Source organism: Nomascus leucogenys, chromosome 22a (assembly GCF_006542625.1).
Source record: "Nomascus leucogenys isolate Asia chromosome 22a, Asia_NLE_v1, whole genome shotgun sequence".
Taxonomy (NCBI): Eukaryota; Metazoa; Chordata; class Mammalia; order Primates; family Hylobatidae; genus Nomascus; species Nomascus leucogenys.
In genome coordinates, this window is record NC_044402.1 from 75,216,812 (window position 1) to 75,233,000 (window position 16,189).

General features: G+C 36.7%; 1 protein-coding gene across 2 annotated transcripts in view; it reads right to left on the minus strand.

The window, feature by feature from the left end:
* CHN1 (chimerin 1) overlaps positions 1-16,189 on the minus strand; it is a 210,122-nt gene that overhangs the window by 77,936 nt on the left and 115,997 nt on the right. Inside the window, exon 7 of one of the 2 annotated variants that reach the window (XM_030803419.1) lies at positions 2,082-2,370. The exons of the other annotated variant lie outside the window; for it this stretch is intronic. Within the exon in view, the coding sequence (XP_030659279.1) occupies positions 2,082-2,370 (289 nt within the window). The remainder of the gene's footprint in view (positions 1-2,081; positions 2,371-16,189) is intronic. 2 annotated transcript variants of the gene reach the window in all.

The following is a 16,189-nucleotide window of genomic DNA, read 5'->3' on the forward strand; positions in this document are numbered from 1 at the left end:
GATTGTCTTTACTTACAAATGTCATCCATTGTGACAGGGAATCAATGTTTCAAGCTGTTGAACAGGTCATCAACCCTGTCCTGTTGGATGACACCTGTAAATAAAATAAATCTATTTTTGAGTGAGTAGATTTTAAGACAGCTAGATTTAAGATGCATGCGGTTTAAAGCAAAGAGTAATTTTAAAAATGATTCTTAATTATGTACTGCCGCAGAGAGATACTTCCCAGTGCCAGCAATTTCACTCTCAGTAGCTATCGCTGTCCACCAGCACAGAACAAGACCAGGGAATTCAGTACAGAAAGTTGCTAGAATACACAGGGAATCATGACTCCTGGAGCTACAAGGGTCTTCTAGGTATCTACCTCAGCTTACTATCTCTGTGAATATCAGTTCTACTTTGATGGGGGACAACCAAGGCCTGGTGAAGTCAAATGACTTGCCTAATGTTAGACAGCTAAGTGTCTTTAGCTAAAGTCCCTTGGTGTTGGAAAGCACGTTCAGAATGCATTAACAAAGGTTATCACTAGGCTGATCAATTTTGAAGGACTCACATGTACACATTTTTAAACATTTCACAAATGTTGACTTAGAATGTTCTAGCAAATCTGCAAAGAATATAATGTCAGCATTAGATATTCAAATACAAGCATTACTAAAAAATGCCATAAATGGAAAATCAACCAATAGTGAGAAAATGGGAACTAGACCATGAAAAGAACAATATTAAATACAGCAGGTACTAAGGATTTTAAGTTCTGGCTACTTCCAAACAAGACTTGTGGTTCCTAGCAAATATGAATATATAAAAAAACAATTTTTATACATTTTCTACAGTTTATCCTTTTAAATGTTGTTTTCTCCGTAGCCACAAAATGCCAATGTAAGATCTGCCAAAAACTAAAATTTGAGCTGGACACAAACTTTCTTATTTCCATTCTGTACCCAAATACTCTAAGGTAATGGGGAGTTATTTGAGGATGCTGCCTTGAGGTAAGATGGCTGCTACATAACAACATTACCATCAAACTTACATTGAGTGTCTACATGTGCCAAGTGCTGATGGAGCATTTTACGCTTGCTATCTCACTCACTCCTCACAGCAACTTGACCATTATTACAATTTTACAAATAAGACAATCAAAAGCACAGACAAATTGGATATTACAACTTGCACACAAATCTGTTTGGTGATAGAATCCAAGCTCAAGACCTATTGCATTTCTTTGGTTTAGCAAGTGAAGATTCTTAAAACCATAAAAATGAATTAACACAGTTCCAATTACAATACATAAAATACCCCCAACTAAATGTCACACACTATAAAACATCAGGAAAATCTCTTACTTTTTTCTTGGGGGTGAGGAGGAGGCTGGGGGCAATTTTCAAAAGTAAAATAATCTTAATGCCAGGAAATTAAAACTTTTATGTTAACCTGAAATATATCACAATTAAAATATGGCAGCTAAAAAACTTAAATTGTCTTTTAGAATTAATTGTCTTTTATAATTAAAGAAAAGTAAAAGTGAATCTTACTCATTCAATTACTTCTTAACAGATTATAAAGAGATAAATCCTCCTCCTACTCAAGAATGACTGACTCCCAAAATGTGTGTGTATACATACACACACACATAATATACACACACACATAAAATCTTGCTAAGAACACAACTATTTATAAAGTAAATTATCTTTAAGGAAAACAAAAAAGTAATTTTGAGAGATAATGCAATCCCCTCAATTACTTATGTAATAGTAGCTATCTTTTCTTGACCAGGAGTTATGCTTTTGACCAATCCCCTGAACTATTTTTTATTGGGGGCCATTTTTCCAACATAGTTTTAAAATTGTGAAACTGATAAAACAGAAAACAACCAGGAATATAAAAATAAACCTGACATATTTTAATAGAACAAGAATTAGTTATAAGCAAAGCTCAGCATCACAGAAACTAGACATTAAGAAAAATGAATATACTTTCCAAAGCACTGTGGATAAATCAATCTCTTCTGGCAATAATGGCTTTCTTAAAAGAACCCCAAACAGAAAAAGATAAAGTGTGGTTTCATAGTAGCTTACCCTTTTCTCTGACACCCCATCCTGGCCTGTAGAATCTCTCTCATCATGTGTCTCTTTCAGGACTGGCATATGTTTTTTGTATGCTGGCTCTCTGTTTAAGGTTGTGTATCCTATGTGCTCATAAATTGGGTTTATCGTCATCTTGGCAATGTATTCTGCTGCCTTGGTTTCAATATAGAGAGTAATCAAGCCATCAGTCACCAGATCGTGGATGGACTCAAAGCGTTTCTCCCCAACAAAGTGCTTGCCATCGTAGTAGAGCCTGAAGTTTCTGGTTTGACTTCCAAATCTGCCTCAATGAAATGGGAAAGATGTTTTAAGAAAAGTAAGCAACTGAATTCTTACTGAAAAAAAAAAAAAAAAACTATTGCTTTGTTTTGTGTGTGTCTTCTTTGTTTAAATAAGCTGTGGCTAATCTCTCTGAATCGTCTGGAATATATAAAATTAAACCTTTGAACACAAAGAATGAACTTGTAATAACTAGGGACAACTAGTCAAAAGTATGCCTACCATAGAAAGAATTTTTTTTATTTATCTTTTTAAACCACTTTGTTATGCCTGTGGAAAAAATGGGAGAAAATAAACCTCACACCACATTAAAACATAGTCAATATTCAATTGGCCAACTCCATAATAGATGACATTTCTATACTAACATTTTTTCTTCAAGTTGATCAATAAGAATATTCAATGTACTTTAGACCTCAGCAGTCATGTCTTTTAATAGGAAAATTCCATTTAGGGCTAACCAGAATATGATGCCAGCAATCACTTAAAGTAGAGCTGACTCCAGAAACCTGAGCCATGCAGGGCAGGATGGCACAGAAACACACTTTTGCTACTTCTGGCCACAGGCCAAGGACTTATTCTTTCCTTTTTAAAGAGTCATTATTCTGTCTGCTGGTTAGGTCTGTGCAAGAAATGTTTGAAATATATACAGCACAAAAGTCATAAGCTATTGGACTATAGAAATTCTGTTTTCAATTTTATGTTCTGATGACGTGCTCTAACAACTGAAGAATAATGGTTTACTTTTATGATCATTTCAGTATTTTGCTTCCTGCAGCAGACCTCAGAAATGGATCCAATTTGGCATCATTAACATCAGTGTCCTTGCAGGAAGACACAGGCAAGAAAATGCACTGACTTTAATGAAAGCAGATGTCAAAAGGCAACAAGGCAACAAGAGCTGCCAGTGTCATGGTCTCCTGAAGGTAACCCTGAGTGAGACTAATTAAAAACTAAACAAGTCACAAAGGATATATTTAATTTCATTGTTAAAAGTACGACAGAACAGGGATGAACTAAAATACTAAAATAAACGCTGTTTAAGTAAAGTGTTAAATGGGACTACGACCTTGTTATATAACAAAATTGTTCTGGTATAGGTTATATTCCAAATGGATAAGAGTTAGAAACATCTTAACGTGGAAATAAAATACGGAAAGGAAATAAAATATTTTTAAAAATAATAGCCAGAGGATGTCTGTTTCTGTGGTTCAAATCAGACTTTAATAACAATTTAATCTAGAATCCAACATACTATCCATGTTGGCCCTTCTAAAGTATAATTTATCCATCCTTTAGTAACAATCAAATTTTGATTTACACTTAAGTGAACTATCCATATAATTACACTGTCTTGTTCTCCATTTTCCTCTAATGTTAAAGACACATTTCTCCCAAGTATATTTTCATTATAAAGCCTAAAAAATTAGAAAGGTGAAATTTCTACACCAAAGTTAAATATAAAAGTTTTTCAGTTTAATATACTGCTTTCATCATTTCCTTTTTTTCTAATATACATTATCTGCAACATGGAAAGCAACTCCATAGTTTTATAAAACTCCTACAATAATAAACACACATAGCATTGGGTCCCTTTATGTTTCGGTTGTATCAGCGACATTTCAATGAGGACTCAGACCATTTTACTCCTGCTGGGACTTAAGATTTTACAGTGGGCATTTCCACAGTGGATATAGCATTTAAAAACAATCCAAGCAATGGCGTCCATCATTTAGTACTCAATTGCCTTTTGAAATCTGAGAAGTATGGGGGGCGCAGGGCATGAAGGGAAGATGGCTGCACTGGGAATGGTTTGATTGACTAGGAACTAGGAAGTCTAGAGTTAACTTCCTAATTCTTTCCAATGGACGATGCCTAATTCATCCAAGAAGAGGCCTGGCTACCTGTAAGGAGCTGTGCAAAAAACCCTATTTATCCTTTTCTTTCTCAACTCAGTGACTTCAGGAGACCCTGCCCACAATTTCCAATTCCTGCTCCACCTGTACTTCAGCTCCAGGCTTCCAATCCAATAAAACTTTCAGTCTAAAGGGAGATGATCAGATAACCAAAAAAAACTTATAACGGTTTGATTAAAACTTTGCTTCAAAGGGTAAAAAAAAAAAAAAAAAAAAAAAGAAAGAAAGAAAGAATTTCCATTTTGGAATTATGAGTGATCTTTTTAAAGAAAAATTGCATTATATTTTACTAAGAGAACTGCCAAGCTTTCCTGGCCTACTCTGAACTACTCTCTTTTACTTGGGAAGTTACCTAGGAACAGCACCACAGCACAGACTGTCAAAGACTTCTCCACTTTCTTTTTTTTTTTTTGAGATAGAGTCTTGCTCTGTCCCCCAGGCTGGAGTGCAGTGGCGCGATCTCAGCTCATTGCAAGCTCCGCCTCCCGGGTTCATGCCATTCTCCTGCCTCAGCCTCCCAAGTAGCTGGGACTACAGGTGCCCGCCAACACGTCCGGCTAATTTTTTGTATTTTTAGTAGAGACGGGGTTTCACCGTGTTAGCCAGGATGGTCTCGATCTCCTGACCTCGTGATCCGCCTGCCTCGGCCTCCCAAAGTGCTGGGACTACAGGCTTGAGCCACCGCGCCCAGCCTCCACTTTCTTTATCTGAAAGGCATATAGTGCTTTGTGGGATTAGAAGAAGAGAAAGAGGACAGAAAATCCTTGAGAAAGGTGGGAATGGATGTGCCTATTCTACATAAGAAGAGCCATAAAAGGGGAGATTCCAAATCTAAGGTCAAAGAAAGACTCTTTCCTTGAAGTTCACTGCTTGCAGATTGTCATTTATTCAACAAATAGTTAACAAAACACCCAGGTACTTTACTGTCAAGTATTAGGTGGTTCACAATAAAGTTCCTAGTCCCTTGGTAACGCCAGTGGTAAAAAGATAAACATAAAACAGGTCAATACAAAGACACAAAATGCTAAATTTAAAAAAGTCTATCTTGCCAGGTGCGGTGGCTCACGCCTGTAATCCCAGCACTTTGGGAGGCTGAGGCGGGCAGATCACCTGAGGTCGGGAGTTTGAGACCAGCCTGACCAACATGGAGAAACCCCGTCTCTACTAAAAATACAAAATTAGCTGGGCGTGGTAGTGCATGCCTGTAATCCTAGCTACTCGGGAGGCTGAGGCAGGAGAATTGCTTGAACCTGGGAGGTGGAGGTTGTGGTGAGCCAAGATTGCACCACTGCACTCCAACCTGGGCAACAAGAGTGAAACTCCATCTCAAAAAAAAAAAAAAAAGTCCATCTTCAGATTGATTTATTTTAATAACTATATATATATAGACTCTTGCTCTTATGTAGAAAGATTCTGTAAAGTGATTCACAAAACCAAGTGAATCCAGTATCTCCTTCATACCATAAAACCAAGAAACTTACTGCCTAGTACAGCAGAGCACAACAGTTATGCTTACATAAGATCTCAGAGCTACTGCTTATGTCCAAGTACAAAAGCACCCTTGCAGTCTTCTCTTGTAGTCTTGAAATATGGTTTGGCCAGGGGCAGGCAAATGTGGGTCCTATATGTTTAAGAGAAAACCTTAGGCTTTGGCATCAGACAGTTGTAAGTTTAAATCCTGGATCTGCCACTTCCTAGCTGGGTGACTTTGGGAAAATCATTCGTCAGATTCTGCATCTAAAAAATAGGAATAACATCACCCTACCCCAGATGGCTGTGAGGATTACATGAGGATATTTAAGTCAAAGCTAAATATATATAGTAGGCTCGAGTGGTAGTTCCCTTTCTCCTTCTCTGTTAGCTTAGGCCCCTGCAGAGAATGACAGAATGAGTTACCAACACTAAAGTAAAACAGCAAAAATATTCAATAGATATGCATGGAAGATGGCTAAATAAATAACTGGCAACACTGGCTGTACAGGAACATCTCTGCACTGATTTACTTTACAGTTAACAAAAGGCAAGGAGGAGCTCTTTGTGAAATTTTCTCCTGGATGTCTCTGAATAAGTTTGTATTTGCCACTTGGTTAAATAGAGTGGGAAGACAATAGAGTGCAAAGCGGGGAGGAGGAGCAAGCAAAGAAGGTCTTTCCACTGTGTCCTGGGAATGAGGCCTCTGAATTCAAAGGAGAAAGCTGAGAGATTTACATATATTGAAAGCGGGACATATTAAGTGGACCTAGTGACAGCTACTGAACCCTAGATTACAGAGCATTGATTTGTAAAAACTGTTGAGGCTAAATCGTTTCCCTTTGACTTCTATAGGATAATTTTCTTTTCATCTTTTCCTTTTATTATCTGACTCTGCCCTTACTTAATAGCTGTTTATTCCTTGGTGAACATACTTGAAGCTGCATAGGCCCAACTGCCATCTAGGTAGAGTTCAGCAAGATGAAAATTCATTTTCTCCAGAGTGGTACTATAGTAAACAAATAGAAAAGAAAGGCTTTTAACTGCTACTGTTGTACATAATACTGCTTTCTAGAAAGAGTATCTTTCTCCAGTGATTCCAGGTTTTGGGTTTCCTATTTTAAAAAGCTGTTTAATGCTGTGCTCAGATGCATTCAGATGCATTTCAAGATATACAATTCTAACATCTTTTTAAAAATAAACAAAATCCTTAATACAGCATCTTTTCTATTTTTCAGCAAAAAAATCATATCGACAAAAAATTCAGTCTAGAAGAAAAAAATGACGAAAAAATATATAAAGAATAGCTTTCGGAATTTTACTTTATACAAAACCAAGAATTAATTCTAATTTGAGGCCAAAGTGATTTGAAAGAATCTCTTCAAAGGAAAGCTCCAAGCTAACAGATGTTTTGTGTTAATAAACAGAAAACAAAACATATACAACACACTCATCTAAGCTAACAATAAAATGTTAGAAGTATTTCCAGCAACCAACATACAAAAACAGTTTTATTTATCATAAATACATATTTGTGTGTTGTTTACCAGAGTCAAAAAAGCTAATCTAATGGTGAAATATAAATATCTCATACATTCATTCAATCACAAGATACTCTTGGAAGAAAATTTAAAACAGAAATAAAATATGATGATGCATTCGATTAAGTACTACAAAATAAATTTAGATGAATTCTATGAACTAAGGAAGGCTACGGAAGACAGCGCATAGTTATATACAACATTAAAATGATCTCCCATCCAAAACTTTGTTAGGCTATGACTTTTGTCTATCTTGCTATATAATTTTCGATTATGGAGGAAAGTATTAAATTATGTCACTCATAATGATATTTCCTTGGCCAAATAAATCATTTTCAGTGAAGAAGAAATCCAGTTTGCCTAACTAAACTTCCAAAGAAGCCATCTTCTGAACAGTGGAACTAACATAGCTCTGGAAGGTAGAACTGATATAGAAGGATTAACTCGAAGTCCATTTAAAAAGCAGTTAGATATTCCTCCTGCCCTCCCCAATCCTGTCTCCACTGTTATCCCTTCCCGACCATGGCAGAAGACTTAAGTTCTGTTTTCTAGGCAGGATAAAACAGGGAGATAGTGAACTGAGGGACTACAAGCAGAGGTATCATCTTGAAAACTAAGTGAAAGTTTTAAATACCCAAAATTTAAATACTAAAGAAACTGATACCTCCATTTCTCTTCACCATGAGGCTGTCAGAAGGCTTGGCTTGTACCTTTCCTGATAGGAGACTGAAAGATTCTACTCTTGGAAATCTGATCAACTCAACTAAAAAGACTTAAGAGTAGAGACCATCATCCTATAATTGTCAAGCTTCCCCCAAGCTCTCAGAACTACTAGCCAGCCTTTTAGGGTTCCATATGCTTCAATATGAGCAGTCAGCCAAGGATCACCCGACATCTGAGGAAAACTCCTCTCATGAAAGACAAAGACTATGATAAACAAACAGAATCAAAGCAAGTTAGAGGAAACAAAATCAGGCATGGGAATGAAAATATGCTCAAAAACCCAAAATAAGATGTTTCCTGTTCCTATTCTTGAATAGAGTTTAAACAAAAAACATTAGAATGCTGTAAAAAAGAAATAAATATAGAATATATAGAAAAATAAGTAGAAAAAGGAATATAGCATAAATGAAAGTTTTTTTTAAAAAAGATAAAGTTGAGAAAATTTTAAAGAACAAAAAGACAAAAAGATGAAAAAAAGGAGAGAAAATAATTAAGACAGAGAATCAATCCAGAAAGTCTAACTTTTTTTTTTTTTTGAGACAGAGTCTCGCTCTGTCGCCCAGGCTGGGGTGCAGTGGTGCAATCTCAGCTCACTGCAAGTTCCGCCTCCTGGGTCCACGCCATTCTCCTTTCTCAGCCTCCCAAGTAGCTGGGACTACAGGCACCTGCCACCACGCCTGCCTAATTTTTTTGCATTTTCTTAGTACAGGCGGGGTTTCACCATGTTAACCAGGATGGTCTCGATCTCCTGACCTCATGATCCACCTGCCTCGGCCTCCCAAAGTGCTGGGATTACAGGCGTGAGCCACCACGACCAGCCTGAAAGTCTAACATTTACAGAAAGAGAGAAGAGACAAAATGGCAGGGGAAGGAATCAAAGCGATAACTCGAAAAATTTATTATAATGGAGAACACACATTTACACAATGGATGAAAACAGACCCACACCAAGAACTGGTGCTCACAAAATAGTCCAGTAATTGCAAATAAATCCTCAGACTGGCAAAATTTAACAAGCCTAACAATACTAAGTACCAGCAAGGATACAGAGCAGCTAATATAACCAGTACCTGCAATGTTGTTTAACAAAGGGGTTTTATATTATTTACTAAAGTTGAATATATACATACCCTAGAACATATTAATCCTACTCCTAGGAGTCTAATATCATAGACAATATGTGTGATTATATGTACCAGCATATATATATACATCTGGCAGCAACATCCATATATATATAAATACATATATATCCACATATATGCATATATATATATATATATATATATACACACATCTGGCAGCAACATCCATAAATGGCTAAACCCACATTAAGTATCCAGTAAAATAGAAAAAATTATGGGACATATACTGTGATAATTAATATTATGCATTTGAGGGATCCTATCACATGATTTTTCCCTCTTGAAAACTGTTAACAGTTCGCTATTGCCTATGAGTCCTTAAGAATCGGTTATTCGTTTTACTTACTTTAAAGCACCAGAGACTGGCATAGTACTTTGGCATATATCATACCTCCTAAGTAACTGGAATAGAATTAGTAAAGACTTCATAAATAGTTTCCCCTAAGTTAGCTAGCTATATGCAACAATAAAAAGAATTTTTGAAAATATACAGAAATTAGCCGGGCGCGGTGGCTCATGCCTGTAATCCCAGCACTTTGGGAGGCCAAGGTGGGCAGATCACGATGAGGTCAGGAGATCAAGACCATCCTGACTAACATGGTGAAACCCTGTCTCTACTAAAAATAAAAATAAAAAAATCAGCCAGGTGTGGTGGCGGGCGCCCGTAGTCCCAGCTACTCAGGAGGACGAGACAGGAGAATCGCTTGAACCCGGGAGGCGGAGGTTGCAGTGAGTCGGGATCACGCCACTGCACTCCAGCTTGGGCAATAGAGCGAGACTCGGTCTCAAAAAAAAAAAAAAAAAAAAAAAAAATATACACACACACACACACACACACACACACACACAGAAATTACATATAACTGCCAAAATATAATCAGATTACCATAGTTTTGTTGGACATAATTTAAAAAAGTAGAGTGTTTGCCATTTACAGAGCCATAATGGTCTTAGTGTGATGACCTATATAATATGAAGCTGCTTTTTCTATTGACAATTGGGAGTAAATAAGTGATAAACAATTTTTCTTTTTTTTCTGAGACAGACTCTCCCTCTGTCACTCAGGCTGGAGTGCAGTGGCATAATCTTGGCTCACTGCAACCTCCACCTCCCTGGTTCAAGTAATCCTGAGTAGCTGGGATTACAGACGTGCACCACCAAGCCCAGCTAATATTTAGTAGAGTTGGGGTTTTGCCATGTTGGCCAGGCTGGTCTTGAATTCCTGGCTTCATGTGACCTGCCTGCCTCAGCCTCTGAAAGTGCTGGGATTACATTCGTGAGCCTGGCCTACAAAAAACTTTTCTAATTTAGTGAGCCAGTTCTGCTACCTACTATGTTTCATTTTACTACTAAACCATAGGACCAATACTAAATGTTGTGTCCCGCTACTACATACATTTATATTTGTACTTACAGAAAAGTATTTTACATGTATTCCAATTATTTAAAAACTAGAGTAGGCCTAGAAATAATCAACATGTTTGAATAATAGACTTGGCATATTCAAGAGTTGGTGATCAGTCCCACTAAAAGCTAATTGAAATCTTATTATAAATGAGGTTACTACTATGTCAGGATAAAAAGTCAGACCATGACAGAAGTCTACAAAAGCACAGAGTAATACGTAAGTGTGAGTGCTTATAGAGTTCTATACATGTATAAGAGTGAGTGTCTGTACAAACACAAACCCACAAATTCATATGCAGGTTTTTCAGATTCCTATTTAATTCTGTTAAACAATACAATGCTTTTATTTAATCATTTCCATATAAATTACACCATCCTAAGTATCATACGTGGAATACAATTTAACATTTTTCTTGATGACTCAAGTTTATTAACATATTAGTGTTTGAATACAGAAATATCCCAGAGACTATTGTAGTGTATTGAGTTGCCTTTCTCTTACCTAAATTGACTCCAATTATTAAACTTCTAGTTCTTAGATCTAGTTCTATATTTTTAAATCCTCCTTGCAGGTTATTAACTGTGTTCTCCTTCCAATTCGCTTTTTATCCACTGTAAGTTTGGAAACAAGACAAAACGACTTATTAATTTTTATATAAAACTGTCTTAAATAGACTGGGATTATTGAGCAATCTTTTGCAATAAAGGCATGGATTTTGTGATGGGTATTTGGGCATTTCCCATTTATTTCCAGCTTCAGGACCATATTTTGGAGGTCTGATGCTGCCAACAGTCTGGTTTCCATATGGGCAGGATGTTACTATAAATGAGCAGACACAGGCCTAAATTTGGTCAAGTACATGCCTTTAGGTTTAGGACTTAGTGTTCATTAACAATCAGCAGAGTATCACATTTTTCTCAGAAAAAACTGTCTTACTAAAAAAATCAGTTTATTAATGTATAATTTACATAGAATAAACTGCTTCCATTGCAAGTGCACAATTCAGTGAGTTTTGGCATATATTATTATCATGGTCAAGATACAGAACATTTCCAATACTTCCAATGGCTTCCTCATGCCCTTTTGCAGTTTGGCGTTGTCCTATTTAACCACTTAATCTGTTTTCTGTTACTATAATTTTCTATTTTATATAAATGGAATTACATAACATGTATTCTTTTGTGCTTGGATAGCTAAGTTTTTAAGATAAAAAATTACATTAAGCTGATAGCTATTCTTCTTATCAGACTTTAAATACAACTAGACTAGGATTTCTGACTATGGAAAAGCAATAAACCATATTTGTATTTGCTACTTAGTTTCTGGTGTTAATTAGCTTTTTCTCTTTAATGAAGATATTAGGCATCAGATATAATCAACCTATTAGATGAAAAAAAGAATTATCAACATAACAATAGTTACCACTTGTTGATTTGTAATGGCTAATAAGCAAAAGGCTTAAAATGTAATACAGAATGTATCTCTGTGTGTTTATTTTAATAATACTATCTAATACTTTTTGAGTGTTATATCCTAGGCACTATGTATGTATTATCTCAAATAATCCCTCCAGTGTCTCTAGGAGGTATTATTATTATTACATCCTCATCTTATAGATCAGGAAACTGAAACTTAGGGAGATAAAGTAACTTGCCCAAAGTCATATAGAAAATGTAAAAAAGAATTTGAATCCAGGACTGTCTGACTGCAAAGTCATGTTCTGAATAATCAACCACCTATATTTATTTAAAATCACAGGGCCAAAACAATTATCAAAAGCCCCATAATTAGGCTATGTATCTTTTAGAGCAACATAACAAAGAAATCATGAATATTTGTCTACTTAAGAGATCCTAAGACAAGAGTGGTCAACGGAATGAAAAATGGATTTCCGCAGTTTCCTATTTATGCAAAGAACCATATTACAGAAAAGCGTTCTAAGTCTGACAATTTATTACTCAATGCAATTCTACTAAATAAGCCCAGTATATGCCAACCACTGCAAAAGGTTTAAGGAAACCAAGATGTACAAGACTTCATTTCTGCCCTGGAGGACCTTAGTTCATTTTTAAAGACAGACAGACTTACAAATATTTACTATAGGTAGTGCCTGCACTTAGGTATATTTATAGAACATGTGAAGATATTTTCAGAAAATTAAAAACTATATGATCAAAAGCACCAGGAAAAAAACATATTCAATAGAGACTCAAATATATAATCTTGCACATTAGGTACCATCTCTAAAAATCAAAATACTTGAGTCATGAATACATTTTTTCTTTTTTTAGTGAACCTAAAAACCTGGCAGCAAACAGTTATTGGAACCGTTGGCAAAATTTTCAAAGTCCTAGCAGCAAAGGTCAATCTGCAGCTTGGAGAATGACCACAATTGAGAGCAGAAGCTGAGCCAAAACCTACACGATTGTCTGAAATAAGAGCAGATGGGGAGCAAGAGGAGGGAGAAACACTCACTCAGAAGGATGACAAGAACCATAAGGTGGCGATTGTAGCCTGGGGATAACACGCAGCATTCATAGATCTGTACTACTATACTCAAAGAAGAAAGGGCAATATGGGGTGTTGAGGGGAGACAAATCAAAACAAACATTCAGTGCATTTAGTAAGATAAGGGTAATATATCAATAAATCAAAATACCTTTAAGAGAACTTCAGAAACCAGTTAAGAAGTTGCAGTACTCCAGGTAAGTGCAAAGCCCAGAAGAGGTGCATTGAAGGTAAGAAGAGCCATTTCACTTTATCCACAATAACCTCTTCCCCAAGCTGCAGAGCTAAGCTCTTCTTGCAGCTTCTGGGTGATGGGGGAGAGCAGTGGGGAGAAGAGTGGAACAGGCATGCAATGTTGGGTTTTTAGAGGGTTTCTTGAAGGACTGTTTTTCCTCTTGCCTCAGGGCACTCAAAGCACTAATGGAACTGGTAATGTAAGGATGGCTTGCAGCAGCAAAAGAGGTCTTATGGTGCCACAGAGAAGCCAGTGCAGCCTGGTGTGAATCCACAAAAGGTGGGAGGGAGAAGAGCGGAGTATGAATATGGTGTTCCAACTTATCAGGGAGCTATTCAAGGGACTAACATTTCACTTGATTCAGGGGAGAGTGGGACAGCTTGCTGCTATAGACCAAAAACCTGCAAAACTACCCACAGATACCAGAGGGAGCAAGAGATTAAAAGCTCCTGAAAAAGAAACCGGCAAATCTCTCCAACTGGGAAATTACACACACAAGCCCAGAGAAAACACATCTCCCCTAAAAGGTTTTAGAGGCCCCTAGAATCTCTACACAGGTTAATTCATAAAGGTTTTCTCCTGTATGAAACCAGTTCATAAAGGCTGGAAAAGGTGGTTTTTTTTTCAAACACACTCAGCTAAAAACAAGAATGAACTTACAAGCATATGAAGAAACAAGGAAATAGCACAATCAATGGAACAAAATTAATCTCCTGAAACTAAACCCAAATAAATGGATATCTATGAAATATCTGAAAAAGAATTCAAAATAAATGTCTAAAAGAAATTCAATGATCTACAAGACAACACAGATAAGCAACTAAACAATACCAAGGAAAAAAAATGCATGACAAAATAAAATCAACAAAGACACAGAAACTATAAAAAAGAAACCAACAAATTCTATAGTTGAAGGATACAATAAATGGATTAAAAAGGGGTTCAACAACAGACTTTATAAAGCAAAAGAAAGAATTAGCAAACTTAAAGACAGGTCATTTGAAATTATTAACCCCAAAGAATAAAGAGAAAAATGAACCCAAAAAAGTGAAGAAATCCTAAGGGACTTATGGGATACTATAAAATGTATCAATATATGCATTATGGGAATTCCAGAAAGAGAAAAAGCAGCAGAGCTAATTTGAAGAAATAATAACCCAGGTTTGAGGAAAGGAAATAGAAATCCAAATTCAAGAAGCTTGAAGAATTCTAACCAGAATAAATAAATGTGTGTGTGTGTGTGCGTGTGTATGTATATACACGAAATACACAAAAGAAAATGAGAAGGGAATCAAACCACATCAATAAAAAAATCAATGAAACAAAAATGAAAGCAACCAGAGAAAAGAGACAATAGCTATAAGCAAAAAACAATTAACAAAATGGCAACAGTAAGTCCTCCACTATCCATAACTAGTTTAAATGTAAATGATTAAACTCTTCAATTGAAAGATAGAGAGTGGCTGAATAAATACACAAGCAAGATGCAACTATACACTGTCTACAAAAGACTCACCTTAGATGTAAAAACACACAGGCCAAGAATAAAAGGGTGGACAAAGATACTCCATGCAAATGGTAACCAAAGGAAGGCAGGTGACCATACTTGTATCAGGGAAAATAGACTTTTACTAAGTAAAAAGCTGTTACAAGAGGCAGAGAAGGACATTACATGATAATAAAAGGGTCAATTCACCAGGAAGATATAGCACATATAAATATAAGGATGTAGACACTTAGCCAGGTACAGTAGCATGTACCTGCCCTAGTCCCAGCTACTCAACAGGCTGAGGCAGAAGCATCGTTTAAGCCCAGAAGTTCGAGACCAGCATGGGCAATACAGCAAGACCATCTCAAAAAAGAAGAAGAAGAAGAAAAATATATATATGCACCTATTAAAGCACCCAAATATACAAAGCTAAAGTTTTGTTATTATGATGTTACTATGAATTTCAAGGAGAAATTACTTTAATAATGAATAGAAAAACCAGGTAGACAATCAACAAGGAATAGGAGGACTTAAACAGCATTATACCCCAACTGAACATAATAGGCACATACAGAACACTCCACCAAACAGCAGAAGAATGCACATTCTTCTCACATATACATGGAATATTCTCCAGGTTAGATCATGTGTTAGGCCTCAAAACAAGTCTTAAAAAATTTAAGAAGGCTTAAATCATACCAAGTATCTTTTCTGATCACAACGAAGTGAAACCAAATATCAATAGCAGTAGAAAAACTAAAAAATTGGCCACGCACGGTAGCTCACGCCTGTAATCCCAGTACTTTGGGAGGCCGAGGCAGGTGGATCATGAGGTCAGGAGATCAAGACCATCCTGGCTAACATGGTGAAACCCCGTCTCTACTAAAAATACAAAAAAAAATTAGCCAGGTGTGGTAGTGGGCGCCTGTGGTCCCAGCTACTTGGGAGGCAGGAGAATGGCGTGAACCCGGGAGGCGGAGTTTGCAGTGAGCAGAGATAGTGCCACTGCACTCCAGCTTCGGCGACAGAGCGAGACTCCATCTCAAAAAAAAGAAAAAAGAAAAAAGAAAAACAAAAAAATTCGCAAATATGTGGAAATCAAATAATATACTCTCGGAAAAACTATGGGTCAAAGAAGAAATCACAAGGAAAACTAGAAAATATCTTGAGACAAATGAAAATAGGCCAGGCGCGGTGGCTCACGCCTGTAATCCCAGCACTTTGGGAGGCCGAGATGGGTGGATCATGAGGTCAGGAGTTCAAGACCAGCCTGGCCAAGATGGTGAAACGCCGTCTCTACTAAAAATACAAAAATTAGCTGGGCGTGGTGGTGGGCACTTGTAATCTCAGCTACTCAGGAGGCTGAGGCAGAGATTGCTTGAACC